This window comes from Anomaloglossus baeobatrachus, chromosome 1 (assembly GCF_048569485.1).
Source record: "Anomaloglossus baeobatrachus isolate aAnoBae1 chromosome 1, aAnoBae1.hap1, whole genome shotgun sequence".
Taxonomy (NCBI): Eukaryota; Metazoa; Chordata; class Amphibia; order Anura; family Aromobatidae; genus Anomaloglossus; species Anomaloglossus baeobatrachus.
In genome coordinates, this window is record NC_134353.1 from 860,906,614 (window position 1) to 860,923,163 (window position 16,550).

The following is a 16,550-nucleotide window of genomic DNA, read 5'->3' on the forward strand; positions in this document are numbered from 1 at the left end:
CCCTTCTGCCTATACACCCCCCCGTGGATCACGGGCTCCTCAGTTTTTATGCTTTGTGCGAAGGAGGCACACATGCACGCATAGCTCCACAATTTAGTCAGCAGCAGCTGCTGACTATATCGGATGGAAGAAAAGTGGGCCCATATAGGGCCCCCGGCATGCTCCCTTCTCACCCCACTCTGGTCGGCGGTGCTGTTAAGGTTGAGGTACCCATTGCGGGTACATAGGCAGGAGCCAACATGCTGTTTTCCTTCCCCATCCCTGCAGGGCTCTGGGTGAAGTGGGATCCTAATCGGTCTCCAGACACTGGGACCGTGCTCCCTCCGCAACCCCTGGGGAATCTGCTGGACAGGAGCTGGGTATCGTCAGGGACAAGGCCCTGCTACTGTGAGGTACTCTGTGTCCCCTTGGGGACGGCGCATGGAGCGCTTGTGTCATACATGCTGCAGCACTGCTGGGCGTGTTAGTGCGCCGGGACTACCGCGCTGACCGCGCTTGTTCGCTGGCCGCGCTTATAACTCTAGTCCCCGGCTTCTGCGGCCTAGTACCGCATATTCCCGCCCCCGGGCCTGCCAGTCAGGGGAAGGGAGGGACGCTGCACTGGACGTCAGCGCTGAGGGCTGGAGCATACTTTGTATCCTCCTCCCCCCTCACTGAGCACCGTGGGGCACCAGATTCCCGCACTTTCTAGGGCACGCCCACGGCCCCCTCCTCCTCACAGAACGCCGGCAGCCATTCCTGTCAGCACTTCTGAAGCTGGAGAGGAGAGACAACACGGCTCTGGGAGATCCAGGCAGGGAATCTGGTGGTCACACAACCGCTTTTGGCGGTCGGTAAGCCGCACCTGTTTCTAGGTGCTGGCCCCCCTGGGTGCCTAAGTGTATATATATAGGTTTATATGCTATATATTTACTCTGTACGGTCGCACTGTTGGTTTTTGGCTATATACCCTCCCGGACTGTACTCAGAGGAGACAACAGCATGTCGTCCGCAAAAAGCAAGGGTGCCAAAGCACAGGCTTACTTTGCAACCTGTACCTCATGTGCGGCTATACTACCGGCAGGTTCCACCTATCCTCATTGTGTGCAATGCTCGGCCCCTGTGGCACTTACTCAGCCGGAGCCTCTGCCACTGGTGGCCCAAGTGGAACCACCTGCTACCACTGTCCAGGTGACAGGGACGGAGTTTGCAGTATTCGCTGACAAACTTTCTGAGACTATGGATAAATGGTCTGCTAAGATACTAGAAGCCTTGCAGTCCAGGCCGGTAACACAGGCCCCGGGCACTGTTGAATCATTGACCCCAGGCCCTCCTCGGTTGGAGCAGCAAAGTGCTCCTGAGGTGACTCATAGGTCCCAAGGTGAGGTCTCTGACACGGACCGCAGTCCCAGACCGCCTAAGCGGGCTCGCTGGGAGCTTCCCTCGACTTCATCACACTGCTCAGGGTCTCAGCAGGAGGACTCTCTAGAGGATGAAGCGGAGGTAGCAGATCAGGATTCTGATCCTGAAGCCGCTCTCAACCTAGATACGCCAGAGGGAGACGCCATAGTGAACGACCTTATAGCGTCCATCAATCAGGTGTTGGAGCTTTCTCCCCCAGCTCCTCCAATCGAGGAGTCAGCTTCTCAGCAGGAGAAATTCCGTTTTAGGTTTCCCAAGCGTACAATGAGTACGTTTCTGGATCACTCCGACTTCAGAGAGGCAGTCCAGAAACACCGAGCTTGTCCAGATAAGCGCTTTTCTAAGCGCCTTAAGGACACACGTTATCCCTTCCCCCCTGACGTTGTCAAGGGTTGGGCTCAGTGTCCCAAGGTGGATCCTCCAGTCTCCAGACTGGCGGCTAGATCCATAGTTGCAGTGGAAGATGGGGCTTCACTCAAAGATGCCACTGACAGACAGATGGAGCTCTGGTTGAAATCCATCTATGAGGCTATCGGCGCGTCCTTTGCTCCGGCATTCGCAGCCGTATGGGCGCTCCAAGCTATCTCAGCTTGTCACTCGCAGATTAATGCAGTCACACGTGCCTCTGCTCCGCAGGTGGTGTCATTAACCTCTCAGGCGTTGGCGTTTGCGTCCTACGCCATTAATGCTGTCCTGGACTCTGCGAGCCGTACGGCGGTAGCATCCGCCAATTCGGTGGCAGTCCGCAGGGCCATGTGGCTACGTGAATGGAAGGCAGACTCTGCTTCCAAAAAGTTCTTAACCGGGTTGCCATTTTCTGGCGACCGCCTGTTTGGTGAGCGATTGGATGAAATCATTAAACAATCCAAGGGAAAGGACTCATCCTTACCCCAGCCCAAACCAAAGAGACCTCAACAACGGAAGGTACAATCGAGGTTTCGGTCCTTTCGGCCCGCGGGCAGGTCTCAATTCTCCTCGTCCAACAGGCCACAGAAGAGTCAGACGAACTCCGATTCATGGCGGTCTAAGTCACGTCCTAAAAAGACCGCCGGAGGAACCGCTTCCAAAGCGGCCTCCTCATGACTTTCGGCCTCTTCACACCGCATCCTCGGTCGGTGGCAGGCTCTCCCGCTTTTGCGACGCCTGGCTGCCACAGGTACAAGACCGTTGGGTGAGAGACATTCTGTCTCACGGTTACAGGATAGAGTTCAGCTCTCGTCCTCCGACTCGTTTCTTCAGAACATCTCCACCCCCCGAGCGAGCCGATGCTCTTCTTCAGGCGGTGTGCACTCTGAAGGCAGAAGGAGTGGTGATCCCTGTTCCTCTTCAGCAACAGGGTCACGGTTTTTACTCCAACTTGTTTGTGGTGCCAAAAAAGGACGGATCTTTCCGTCCTGTTCTGGACCTAAAACTGCTCAACAAACACGTAAAAACCAGGCGGTTCCGGATGGAATCGCTCCGCTCCGTCATCGCCTCAATGTCCCAAGGAGACTTCCTAGCATCAATCGACATCAAAGATGCTTATCTCCACGTACCGATTGAACCAGAGCATCAGCGCTTCCTGCGTTTCGCCATAGGGGACGAACACCTTCAGTTCGTGGCACTGCCTTTCGGCCTGGCGACAGCACCACGGGTCTTCACCAAGGTCATGGCAACAGTGGTAGCAGTCCTACACTCTCAGGGACACTCGGTGATCCCTTACTTAGACGATCTGCTTGTCAAGGCACCCTCTCGAGTGGCATGCCAACGCAGCCTGAACATTGCTCTGGAGACTCTCCAGAGATTCGGGTGGATCATCAATTTCCCAAAGTCAAATCTGACACTGGCCCAATCACTGACATATCTCGGCATGGAGTTTCATACTCTCTCAGCGATAGTGAAGCTTCCGCTGGACAAACAGCGTTCACTACAGACAGGGGTGCAATCTCTCCTTCAAGGCCAGTCACACCCCTTGAGGCGCCTCATGCACTTCCTAGGGAAGATGGTGGCAGCAATGGAGGCAGTTCCTTTTGCGCAGTTTCATCTGCGTCCACTTCAATGGGACATTCTCCGCAAGTGGGACAGGAAGTCGACGTCCCTCGACAGGAACGTCTCCCTTTCTCAGGCAGCCAAAGCCTCCCTTCGGTGGTGGCTTCTTCCCACTTCATTGTCGAAGGGGAAATCCTTCCTACCCCCATCCTGGGCGGTGGTCACGACGGACGCGAGTCTGTCAGGGTGGGGAGCGGTCTTTCTCCACCACAGGGCACAGGGTACCTGGACTCAGCCAGAGTCCTCCCTGCAGATCAATGTTCTGGAGATAAGGGCAGTGTATCTTGCCCTAAAGGCGTTCCAGCCGTGGCTGAAAGGCAAACAGATCCGAATTCAGTCGGACAACTCCACAGCGGTGGCATACATCAACCACCAAGGCGGAACACGCAGTCGGCAAGCCTTCCAGGAAGTCCGGCGGATTCTGCTGTGGGTGGAAGCCACAGCCTCCACCATATTCGCAGTTCACATCCCGGGCGTAGAAAACTGGGAAGCAGACTTTCTCAGTCGCCAGGGCATGGACGCAGGGGAATGGTCCCTTCACCCGGACGTGTTTCCAGAGATCTGTTGCCGCTGGGGGATGCCGGACGTCGACCTAATGGCGTCCCGGCACAACAACAAGGTCCCGGCATTCATGGCATGGTCTCAAAATCACAGAGCTCTGGCGGCAGACGCATTAGTTCAGGATTGGTCGCAGTTTCAACTGCCTTATGTGTTTTCTCCTCTGGCACTGTTGCCCAGAGTGTTACGCAAGATCAGGTCCGACTGCCGCCGCGCCATCCTCGTCGCTCCAGACTGGCCGAGGAGGTCGTGGTACCCGGATCTGTGGCATCTCACGGTGGGTCAACCGTGGGCACTACCAGACCGACCAGACTTGCTGTCTCAAGGGCCGTTTTTCCATCTGAATGCTGCGGCCCTCAACCTGACTGTGTGGCCATTGAGTCCTGGATCCTAGCGTCTTCAGGGTTATCTCAAGAGGTCATTGCCACTATGAGACAGGCCAGGAAACCAACGTCCGCCAAGATCTACCACAGGACGTGGAGAATATTCTTATCCTGGTGCTCTGATCAGGGTTTTACTCCCTGGCCATTTGCCTTGCCCACTTTTCTTTCCTTCCTTCAATCCGGATTGGAAAAGGGTTTGTCGCTCGGCTCCCTTAAGGGACAAGTCTCAGCGCTCTCTGTGTTTTTCCAGAAGCGCCTAGCCAGACTTCCAAAGGTACGCACGTTTCTGCAGGGGGTTTGTCACATAGTCCCTCCTTACAAGCGTCCGTTAGAACCCTGGGATCTGAACAGGGTGCTGATGGCTCTTCAGAAACCACCCTTCGAGCCAATGAAGGATATTTCTCTTTCACGCCTTTCGCAGAAAGTGGTCTTCCTAGTAGCAGTCACATCACTTCGGAGAGTGTCTGAGCTAGCAGCGCTGTCATGCAAAGCTCCTTTCCTGGTGTTTCACCAGGACAAGGTGGTTCTGCGTCCGGTTCCGGAATTTCTCCCTAAGGTGGTATCCCCCTTTCATCTCAATCAGGATATCTCCTTACCTTCTCTTTGTCCACATCCAGTTCACCAATGTGAAAAGGATTTGCACTTGTTGGATCTGATGAGAGCACTCAGACTCTACATTTCTCGTACGGCGCCTCTGCGCCGCTCGGATGCACTCTTTGTCCTTGTCGCTGGCCAGCGTAAAGGGTCACAGGCTTCCAAATCAACCCTGGCTCGGTGGATCAAGGAACCAATTCTCGAAGCCTACCGTTCTTCTGGGCTTCCGGTTCCCTCAGGGCTGAAGGCCCATTCTACCAGAGCCGTGGGTGCGTCCTGGGCTTTGCGGCACCAGGCTACGGCTCAGCAGGTGTGTCAGGCGGCTACCTGGTCGAGCCTGCACACTTTCACGAAACACTATCAGGTGCATACCTATGCTTCGGCAGATGCCAGCCTAGGTAGGCGAGTCCTTCAGGCGGCGGTTGCCCACCTGAAGGAAGGGGCCGTTTTACGGCTCTATTACGAGGTATTATTTTACCCACCCAGGGACTGCTTTTGGACGTCCCAAATGTCTGGGTCTCCCAATGGAGCGACAAAGAAGAAGGGAATTTTGTTTACTTACCGTAAATTCCTTTTCTTCTAGCTCCAATTGGGAGACCCAGCACCCGCCCCTGTTCCCTTCGGGCTGTTGTTCTTTGTGTACACATGTTGTTCATGTTGAATGGTTTTCAGTTTTACGAACTTCCTTCGGATTGAATTTACTTTAGACCAATTTATAAGTTTCCTCCTTCCTGCTTTTGCACCAAAACTGAGGAGCCCGTGATCCACGGGGGGGTGTATAGGCAGAAGGGGAGGGGCTTTACACTTTTAAGTGTAATACTTTGTGTTGCCTCCGGAGGCAGAAGCTATACACCCAATTGTCTGGGTCTCCCAATTGGAGCTAGAAGAAAAGGAATTTACGGTAAGTAAACAAAATTCCCTTCTTCTAATTGAAGGTATTTGATAATTTTATTCTTAATACACCTACTACATATTGGGGTAGGATCTTGGAGATGGGAGTACCCCTGTAAAAAGAACCTTTCATCACTTTCACCGTAGGAAATCAACATCATAAAAAAACTGTAGTTGCATCAATCCTTTCAGTTGATTGAAACATATTGTAGGTTTTCTATGTCCCAAAATTTTACACAAATGAAAGGTAGAAATCCCGGGCAGAGAGGAACCTTGGCCCAACTGGACAACCATCATGATTGTTCATAGCTTGGAAAGTTTGCCAAGGCTCCAGACTCCTATCTCGGTCTTTGGCAGGGACATTTTGGACAAGGAACCCTATTCAGCAAGTCCTGCTTTTAGTATTTTCCACTACCTAGTGCACAACAGTCTCCTGACAATAGGCTGATTACAGAATGTCTCTTGAAGAAACATTGTTTAAAGGGAATCGGTCACTTGGATTTTGATAGATTAGGTAGCATAATCCTGGTGACAGATTCCCTTTAAATTAATTCAAAAGCACCATATGTAAGAACAGAGACCCTGATTCCAGCGATGTCACTTACTAGGCTACTTATTAAAGTTTTGCTAAAGTTTTATCAGCAGCAGTTTATCACAAGCAAACCTGCTGACATGTATTCCTTCATATTCAGGAGCTCTGTATAATTCCGCCCCACCAACGATTGACAGCTTTCTGCCTGCGCACAGTGTACACAGAAATCTGAAAATCAGTGGTGTGGGGGGGTATTCAGAACTCAGCATTCAGAGAACTGGTAAATTTGCAACAGAGAAAACACCTATTTTATAAAAATTGCAGCAAACAGCCCAGTAACTGTTACATCGCTGGAATCAGGATCTCTGCCCCTACATCATGCTGCTCTCATATTGTGTAGCAAAAACCTGCTGACAGATTCCCTTTAATTCTGCTTCATTGCTACCACAGGGGTTATGAACATTATACAGTTGCACTAAAATTAAAGTGTTTTTTCCAATTACAAGAAATTATCTTTATATGTGTTCCTTATAAACATGTATACAACTTGCTGTATATTTGCATTTGCATATGTTTCCAAACCCAGTAACTGTCATGGCAGCTCCACTCAACAGTAAAGAGCATTTCCATTGTTGACGTCAATACTGTGGGTAAAGGGGGCTGGCTTTTTGCAATCTGAGCCAGGCCCCTTCTCTGTGTATATACTGATGATGATAAATTAGGGGTCAGGCTCAGCTATTGAAATGAGCAGTCAGCCAGCGCCTTTTACACACAGCAATGTAAAAAGTAGACCTAACCAGAGCAGAGACTGCTGCTGATCCCGGCATCTTTGTGATTCCAAAAAAATAGTAAGGTGTATTTATATTTGGAACACAAGTATATTTCTTTAGCACACAACCACTTTAATATCCTGTTTATGTAACGTAAGATTGATCCAGGTCCTCTGGGGCCAAATACGATCTTTTTATCTACTCTTCTCTCTATATCTTGAATTCAGAAAAATCGTCTATTAATGCAGAATTCCTATTAGAATAATTGAAAATGGATTTTCAGAATCAGATAGACCTAAACCTAATGTCTGACATTTCTTCTCCTGTGCCTAGATGATGGTGTTGGAGACATCTGTGAGTCTGACTTTGACCAGGACACAATTATTGATCGCATTGATGTCTGCCCAGAAAATGCTGAGATCACTCTCACTGACTTTAGAGCCTATCAGACTGTTGTTCTTGATCCCGAGGGTGATGCCCAAATCGATCCCAACTGGATAGTTCTGAACCAGGTGAGACATGTACATAAAACCAGGCACAGCTGATGGATAGATTGGCACCATTTCTAGGATAACTGATATCAGGATGTGGTGTATGATACACAGACATTAATGTTTATTATCAATAATATTCATTTTGTATGAAAAGAAGGGGCAAAAATAAAGAAGTGGCTTTTTTTTAAGTATAGTCTCACCTTTAACCCCTTAAAGACCCCTTAAAGCACACCAATCACCAGGATTGTCCTATATTACCTAAAGCCAGTGCTATACTGGCACTATCATGCTGATTCTATACATACCTTTAGTTGTCAGCTCGGATGTATAGGTTTGAAACACAAGCAAGTAAAGCTTGTAAAATGAACAGTTTTTTGATTGACAGCAGCTGAAGCAGCTAATAGCTGAGGTGGGTTTTGATAGTGATTCCTGCCCCCTTGCCTGTTGTTCCCCCCCCCCCTTTTTTTGCTAATTTTATTATAGAATTATTAGAAGGACCTGTGGTGATGTCATATGCATGTGACCAGAAGGATTGGGGCCTCAGCCAACATAGCTGATACCAGGAAGCAACATTATTTTTATGTTGGCTGAGGCCCCACCCCTTGTGGTTCAGCATGGATACAAAAGTTATTATACCTTTTGCATTAACAAATATTCCTTTTCCTTTTTGCGTCTGTTTACAGGGAATGGAGATTGTACAAACAATGAACAGTGACCCAGGACTTGCTGTAGGTATGTCATCACTAGTGCTGTCATATTAGTCATTACTAAAAATTATAGTGGAAAATTACATATCAGATCCATAAGGCCTTATGTAGATGACTATATTTCTCCTGGGGCGGGGAAAAGCTCTGTAAATCTGGCACCTGGTGGATCTTTGTATGATGGCACATGGAGTCCAGTACGGCTACATAGCATACAGCAGTTTGGGACGTCATGTGCCATTGTGCACTCTTCATGTTGTGTGCGTGAGGGTTAAAGGGAGGAACCTGCACTCTCACACTGACACTACGTGAGCCAGGCAGGCACACGCACACACAGTGTCAGGGCGATCTCTCTCCCACTAGCGGGCACAATGGGTCCCTGGACAAGAAATGGGCCCTTTGTAGCCAAGAGCTTATCAATATGTACAAATCCACCTACTTTGGAGGTAGAAATAGACCCCACAACATATTGGATTCATGTGCGGCCGCACAAGCTGCACCCATAATATAGTTATCTCAAAAAGACCCCCGTGGACAAATAAATCATATATACCTGCCCATATGAGTCAATACCCCCCAAAATAAAAGATATATTTCTTTATTTAAATAAATATTAAAAAATAGACACAAACAATTAAAAACAATGGAGGCGCAAAACTATTCAATTATAGACCGGGAAATTCAAAAGGCGGTATGTGCAAATATAAATACCTGGGTGACTACTATAAATAGGTAAGAGAATACAAAAATATTAAATTATTTTAAATTTTAATGAATGCATAACCTAGAAAAGAACCCAATAAAATACAAAATATTTCCCATAAATATTTCTTTAAACAGCCATCAAAAAATAAAGTGCATAGTGCTCAGTTGTATGAGTGTTGTAATTGAAATACATGGTATAAGAGAGGAGTTTAAGTGTGCATTACCTATGTGTAGAGTCTGTGGAATTTGCCTGCCTGCTGCCCGACGCGCGTTTCGTCCTGCGTTGGACTTTCTCAAGGGAGGGTATAATAGAAAGTGATTGTGGGTTGTCAAAAGCCAGCTTTTTATAGGTCAAAAAATGTACAACCGTCGCGATTGATTTTCAAATTTCCCACACACACACATCGCCGGACATGATGGCGCACAAGTCATGTGACTCGTCCCCACATCATGTGACCTCCTGGGTATCAGACCACGGAATTGTCAAACTGGTGACGAGGTTTTCCATGCATATATTTTTTTTTATTATACCCTGTATACATAGACAGATTATTGAGAAAGGCTATTGTATTAGCCGAAACGCCAACAACTGTTTTTTCTTTTTTCTTTTCTCGTCTGAAGAGCCATTAAAAAAGCAATCTTTTCCAAAAGAAACACATTTTCCATTTTTTCCTGTCAGTTCAGCTAAGGCTGGAGTCACACTAGCGTATGGCATCCAATGCAAGAGCAAAGGATGCGATATGCTAATGACCCTCGGCTCCTGCTCTGCTGCTAGTGTGAGCCAAGTATCTTGCGATTGGATCACAGCTGCAGAGGAGTGGGAGGTATTCATCTCTCCATCTCCTCCATTGTTAGCATGTGCGTATATCGCACTGCACTTGGATGTCATCCGATGTTTCACTGGCCCCCATAGACTTGTATGGGTGCGATTTTTTTTTTTCCTCAGTCCAATTAGGGCTGAGAAAAAACTCACATATCTGAGCTGCCTCATTGATTAACATTGATTTGATTGCAATGCAAGATTTTTCCGCATTGCACTCATGCGAGTCATAGGCCAGTGTGACACTGGCATAAGGGGCGGTGAGCTACATCTTCCTTGATGGGGTGGAATAATGCACTGATCTCTTGTTCATGTGTCGGGTGTACTGAAATGCCCTCAATTGTTTATGTAATACAACAGTTGATAAAATCTATACTGCACTTATGAGATTTATAGGGTCTAAGGGGTGCTTTACACGTTGCGACATCGCATCCGAAATATCGTCAGGGTCACGTCGTTAGTGACGCACATCCGGCGCCGGTAATGGCATCGCAACGTGTAAATCTTAGATGCGCCGATAAACGATTGCAAAAGTGTCGAAAATCGGTGATCTGTGTAGCGTCGGTCATTTTCATAATGTCGGGTCGACCGCAGGTATGATGTTGTTTGTCGTTCCTGCAGCACCACACATCGCTGTGTGTAAACCCGCAGGAGCGACAAACATCTCCATACCTGCGTCCTGATGGCAATGCGGAAGGGAGAAGGTGGGCGGGATGTTATGTCCCGCTGTTCTCCGCCCCTCCACTTCTATTGGCCGGCCGATTAGTGACGTCACGGTGAAGGTTGAAGGAGGGATTGTTCGGCAGTCACAGCGACGTCGCCGAGCAGGTATGTGCGTGTGATGCTGCCGTAGCGATAATGTTCGCTACGGCAGCAATCCCCACATATCGCATGTGTGACGGGGACGGGTACTATCACACTCGGCATCGCTAGCCGATGCTAGCGATGTCGCAACGTGCAAAGTACCCCTAAGTCCCCTATAGGATGGTATAAGTAGTTTTAATCGAGTTTTGGGATTGCACACTCCCTTTATTACACTTAAATCATCCAGAACATCTGAAAATCTTGCAAACATGTCTTCACCCACCAGTGCTGGGCTAACAGATTTCATCATCAGGCCAGTGGAGTATGGGATTAATTTGTGTCATCTTTGTGTTTTCCTCAGGCTATACAGCTTTTAATGGTGTTGACTTTGAAGGCACTTTCCATGTGAATACAGTCACAGATGACGACTATGCCGGATTCATATTTGGCTACCAGGACAGTTCTAGTTTCTACGTGGTTATGTGGAAGCAGACAGAGCAGACATATTGGCAGGCCACTCCTTTCCGAGCCGTCGCAGAACCTGGAATTCAGCTCAAGGTAATCTCCTACCTATGAACCCATCCAGCCACCTTCATTGTGCTACTTTTATATCTAGAGCACCTAATATATATCTATAATCTAAAATAGTAAAACAAAATAGGTCTATGCGCTCTCCTATGGCTAGTTTTCTTATGAGTTCAGCACAGAGATCTTTTTATGATTAGACGGCCTGGATATTCCTTGGCTCCATCTTGGTAAATATTCCAGTTGCACTGGGAGGTGTGTGAGGTCAGCGCTTGGTTTGTGTCCATGTAATGTGATTAGCGGATGGTAGGTGTGTACAGTAAGAGTATCATTCCAGAGCTATGAGTCTTATATGGCAACTCTCCCTGAGTAACAGAGAAGTGAAGTCATTCCGAAATCAGTCTTCCCGCACTTAGCTCAATATAGCAAGATGGCATCTTTCCCTGCACTATTAGGGCAGAATAAACGTGATATGCAGCACATGATAAAATGAAAAATAAAATCTTATTATTTACCTGGATACTATATTATACATTACACCGTATACTGTCATCTGTAAGCAAAAACTAGACACCCAGTGACGGGGGGAGAAGAGGAGTGTAGAGATCAGGGCTCAGTCACTTCACCTTCCTTCTCCCAAACTGAATCAGAATTTTAAATAACTTCTGAAAAAAATAGAAAAATTATTATTATTATTATTTATTATTATAGTGCCATTTATTCCATGGCGCTTTACAGTGAAAGAGGGTATACGTACAACATTAACAGTACAAAACAGACTGGTATAGGAGGAGAGAGGACCCAGCCCGCGAGAGCTCACAGTCTATAAAATCAGACTGATTCTGAACTGAATAACAATCTGAGTAAAAACATAAGTATCTCTGCAAGAAGGTCTCTATATTTGTCTCTTTCTTCCTTTAGATAGCAAATATGGTGAAAAAATAATAGACTGTTTTCCCCCTTTTTCTGAAAACGACTTGAGGAAAGTAGGACATAAAGTCAGACTCTCGGACACTTCAGAATGAAAAATCCTTTGCAGAAGATTTAGCATTATATTTATTGAAGTTTGTTGAATAATATGGTATTTGGGCTCCCTCTGTTACCCCATTGCACATCACAATGCAATCACCGAGCACCGATGGGCTGTCATCACTGCCAGAGGCCTAATTATGGATCCCAGTGCTGCCTTCTGTATAGGCATCATTCAGACATCCGTTTTTTTTTCACATAGCTATTATAGTCTGTAGGGCTATTCACGTGTTTGAGTTTCTTTGTGGACTGAGTGCTGGCATAAAGCGGAGGCATTGTTGTGTTTGATCCGAGTCACGGATGAAACTAGCCCATTCAAGTTTAAAACCTGGACAGCACACTGATTTTTTTGCATCCTAGTGCTGTCCATTTTTCACTGACTGATAGGAGAAGTTTGAGAAATTGTAGTAAAAACAAATTAAACATTGATGTAAAAAACTGACACGGACGAAACACTGATGAGGATCTCATCTAGTGCGCAAAATGAGACATTAGGATGCCTTCATACATAGTGTATCTGCAAATGAAGATTGCCATCTTCTGGCCGAAGGCAATAAGCGCAAACAGGAACTAAAGACTGAAGTGTTTGTGTCCTAAATGGAAGAGTTAGTAAAGATGCAGGGTCAGGTGATAATTGTGGAGCAGTTGTTAATTATAAAAGCCTAAGATGGTCAAGAAGGGGAGAAGTTGGTGCCAAGAGTTAGATGGAAGGAGTCGTGTGAGCAGCAGAGCAGCTTACAGTGTAGCAGCTTACAGAACCCTGAAGACCAAACACTGAATACTGAACATAGACTCCAGAAGGAACCTGAACCAAACATCGACTCCAGAGGGAACTCTGACACCCAGTACTGAACATAGACTCCAGAAGGAACTCGAAGACCAAATACCATACATTGACTCCAGAAAGAACCCGAATACCGAACACCACCCCTGGAAAAAGTCCAAAGATTCGACTGACAATAAGGAATAACATTTGGAACACCATTCTAAGTCTGAACTGGGTGCAAAAAACCTAAAAAAACATCACTATGGGGAGATAAGGTATGCACACCAGTGACTATGTAAGGGGAATACATGAAATAGCAGAAACTGCTGTGTGAATACTGACTTGAAAAATCCAATAGCTATATGTAAGAGTGAAAATGTGAAAAATGATATCTGCATTACTGCCATGAACATATGAATCAAGAGAAATTTAGCTACTGAATTGATCAATGCAATAGAGCCCCAACACTACGCCAAAGTATTTCTCTACGTTGGGGTCCCTAGCTTGTTTGTGTCCTCTCATGCAGTTAAAAAACTTACCGTGTATGGGAAGCTGAGACCCAGGCTATTTATGCGTATGATATGGATTGGCAATCCATATCATAAGCATAAATAGCCTGGGTCTCAGCTTCCCATACACGGTACGTTTTTTAACTGCATGAGAGGACACACACAAGCTAGGGACCCCAACGTAGAGAAATACTTTGGCGTAGTGTTGGGGCTCTATTGCATTGATCAATTCAGTAGCTAAATTTCTCTTGATTCATATGTTCATGGCAGTAATGCAGATTCCATTTTTCACATTTTCACTCTTACATATAGCTATTGGATTTTCAAGTCAGTATTCACACAGCAGTTTCTGCTATTTCATGTATTCCCCTTACATAGTCACTGGTGTGCATACCTTATCTCCCCATAGCAAAGATTCGACTGAGCCGGGCCATGATTCCCTTCTCAGACGTATGGTACTGAATGGAGACTGAGGCCACGCTTCCGGTAGCGAAGGCGGTCAGCAAGTTGAGTGAGAGAAGTTGCCCAATAAAATTAAACTTACAGCCTTGCAGGTAGTGTCTCTGACCCCATTAGGGCCTGTATACCGTTTGGTGTTATTGAGATAGCAAACAACAGTCACAAGTAGAGTGACACTGACATAGAGGGATTTAGGTTAAGATATTGTTGACGGTGGCCAATATGTATCAATAGAAATAAGTGTTTAAATAATATTGTGATTGTATTTCATATACCTGTTGCAAATTTTTTTTATTCTAATATAACCTGTTTTACTGTCAGTACTTGTACCATTCCCTGATTTTATACTTAAGGCACTAATTTTTTATCTGTATACAGCATATAGCAGGGGTTTCAAACTCATCTTCACAGAGGGCCACATCAGCATTAGGCTGCGTGCCCACGATTAGCGTTCACAACGGTTTGGATGCAGCGTGTTTTCGTTGCGTCCAAAATGCTGCGTTGTACTGTAGAAGCACAATGGATGTGCTTGTTTTTTCCTGCAGCAAAAACTGACCTGCGGTGCGTTTCCCGAGGTGTAACATCAATTTTTTGCTGCGGAGACGCAAGTGATCTCCGCAGGGAGAACACAGCAAGAGACCGCAACTGCCCAAGGCCGGATCATGGAGCAAAGGAGACTAGTGGCCCTGCAGGTCAGGAACTGCCACATCCAGGACACAGCGGGTCCGGATCGTGTGCACATACCCTTATAGTTGCCTTCAAAGGGCATCTGTTAATTATAGGGGCTCATGCAGATCTCCATACAACATGGTACGAGCATGGACTGCAATGGATAAACTGGAAGGAATCTGTCCGTGGGTAGAAGGGCTATACAAGAGCTGACCTTGGGTTGTAGGGTTGTACAAGTGCTGTCCCTGATTAGAAGGGCTATACAAGAGCTGTCCCTAGACAGTAGGCTTGTACCACAGCTGTCCCTGGGTAGAAGGGCTATGGAGACTGCTGTCCATGGGTAATAGGACTTTACAACAGCTGTCCCTGGGTAATAGGGCTATACGAAAGCTGTCCCTGGGTTGTAGGACTAAACGACAGCTGTCACTGGGTACTAGGTCTAGGCTAGTAGGGTTATTCAAGCATTGTCAATTAGTTGTAGGGCTAAGGGACCCTTATGGTCCCTTAAATCCCACCACACGCTTCACCCACAGCATTGCATGTGGCGCCCTGGACAAGCCAAGACGTCACAGTTGCTACAACGGCACACCCCACACCCCGGCTAGGCACATCTAGGTCAAACACAAATCCTTGTTGCCTCTCTCCAGGGGCTGATGTCCACACCAGGGGGTGGGCCAGGTGGTTGGCCCCACCCACCGAGGGGTACACAGTCCTGGAGGCGGGAAAAAGAAGTCAGATCAGTAAGAGGAGTTGAAGTGGAGAGTGCAGTGGAGTCGAGGAGTGAAGTGGCAGTAGAGGAGACTGACCATGTCCGGGTGCGTGGCCCGGGCACATACAGCAAGGTTGGCAGACGGTGGTGACCGTCTGCAGGAGAGGCTGATTGAAGCGAACCGTAAGGACCGGGGACGGGCGGTGGCCCGACGGTACCGGATCAGGGAGCAAAGAGAGGCCAGCACCATTCGGCAGGGCTTACGGACCCCGACCAGGCTAGGAGTCGCCGTAAAACCGGTCAAATCCGTTAGCGAAGGGAACTTCCGGGGTTTCCCAGCAGTCAAGACCCGATTGAAGGCAACAGGTCAAACCGTAAAGGGAAATACAGTCACCGCCAAGGCTATAGTTCCCAGGGCCAGAGCCTGTGGGCAAAAGGGACTCCTTCAGCATCCATCCAAGCTGGGGAGCGGGTTACCGGTGGGAAGCCATTGGAACCGTGAACACAAAACAGGTGCAGGGAAAGGCAGTCACCACCAACCTACCGGGAGAGCTACCGCAGCCGTCTGTGGGACCCGTCCATCCAGCCGTTTGTTTTACCGGAGACTTTGCATTCATCATTGGCTGAGTGAGTACCACTGTGCCGTGCGACACAGCGCTGCCCCCGCGATCCTGCACCTCACCAGGCCCCGTAACCCGCCTGCCATCCCTACCCCTCACCGGGCCCTGGGACAACCAACCCCCCTACCCACGGAGGGGAGAACCAACATCCAAGCTGCTCCCTGTCATCGCTCCCGGGATCCCCGTCCAGAGCAGCGGTGGTGTCACAACCTCATCACAACCGCGGGTGGCGTCACGGACAATAAATCCCCAAAACCATTCCCCTTTTCACTCACGGGCAAGGAGCGCCGCTCGAGTCCCCGGATCCGGCCAACCGCTCGAGCCACCAAGCAGCAGCAGCGCCGGACCCGAGCGTGGTGAGCGCAGCGTCCCCTCCCCGCCCGCGACATTGCACACACGCCATAACTCACCACAGGCATCTACACTACATTATAGACCCCCAAACTCCCACCACAGGTGTCCCCCCAGATTCACAGGAATATAGCAATTACCTTCAAAAAGTCCCCCTAAATAGAGAGCAGTAAATAGCAACTGGGGGCAAATTTGCCCCCAGTTGCTATTTACTCCCCCAGATTCACAG

General features: G+C 48.0%; 1 protein-coding gene across 1 annotated transcript in view; it reads left to right on the plus strand.

The window, feature by feature from the left end:
• Positions 1–16,550, plus strand: part of THBS4 (thrombospondin 4) — a 102,236-nt gene that overhangs the window by 75,800 nt on the left and 9,886 nt on the right. The window contains exons 17-19 of the mRNA XM_075325819.1: positions 7,491–7,669; positions 8,335–8,383; positions 11,046–11,242. Coding sequence (XP_075181934.1) covers positions 7,491–7,669; positions 8,335–8,383; positions 11,046–11,242 — 425 coding nt within the window. The remainder of the gene's footprint in view (positions 1–7,490; positions 7,670–8,334; positions 8,384–11,045; positions 11,243–16,550) is intronic.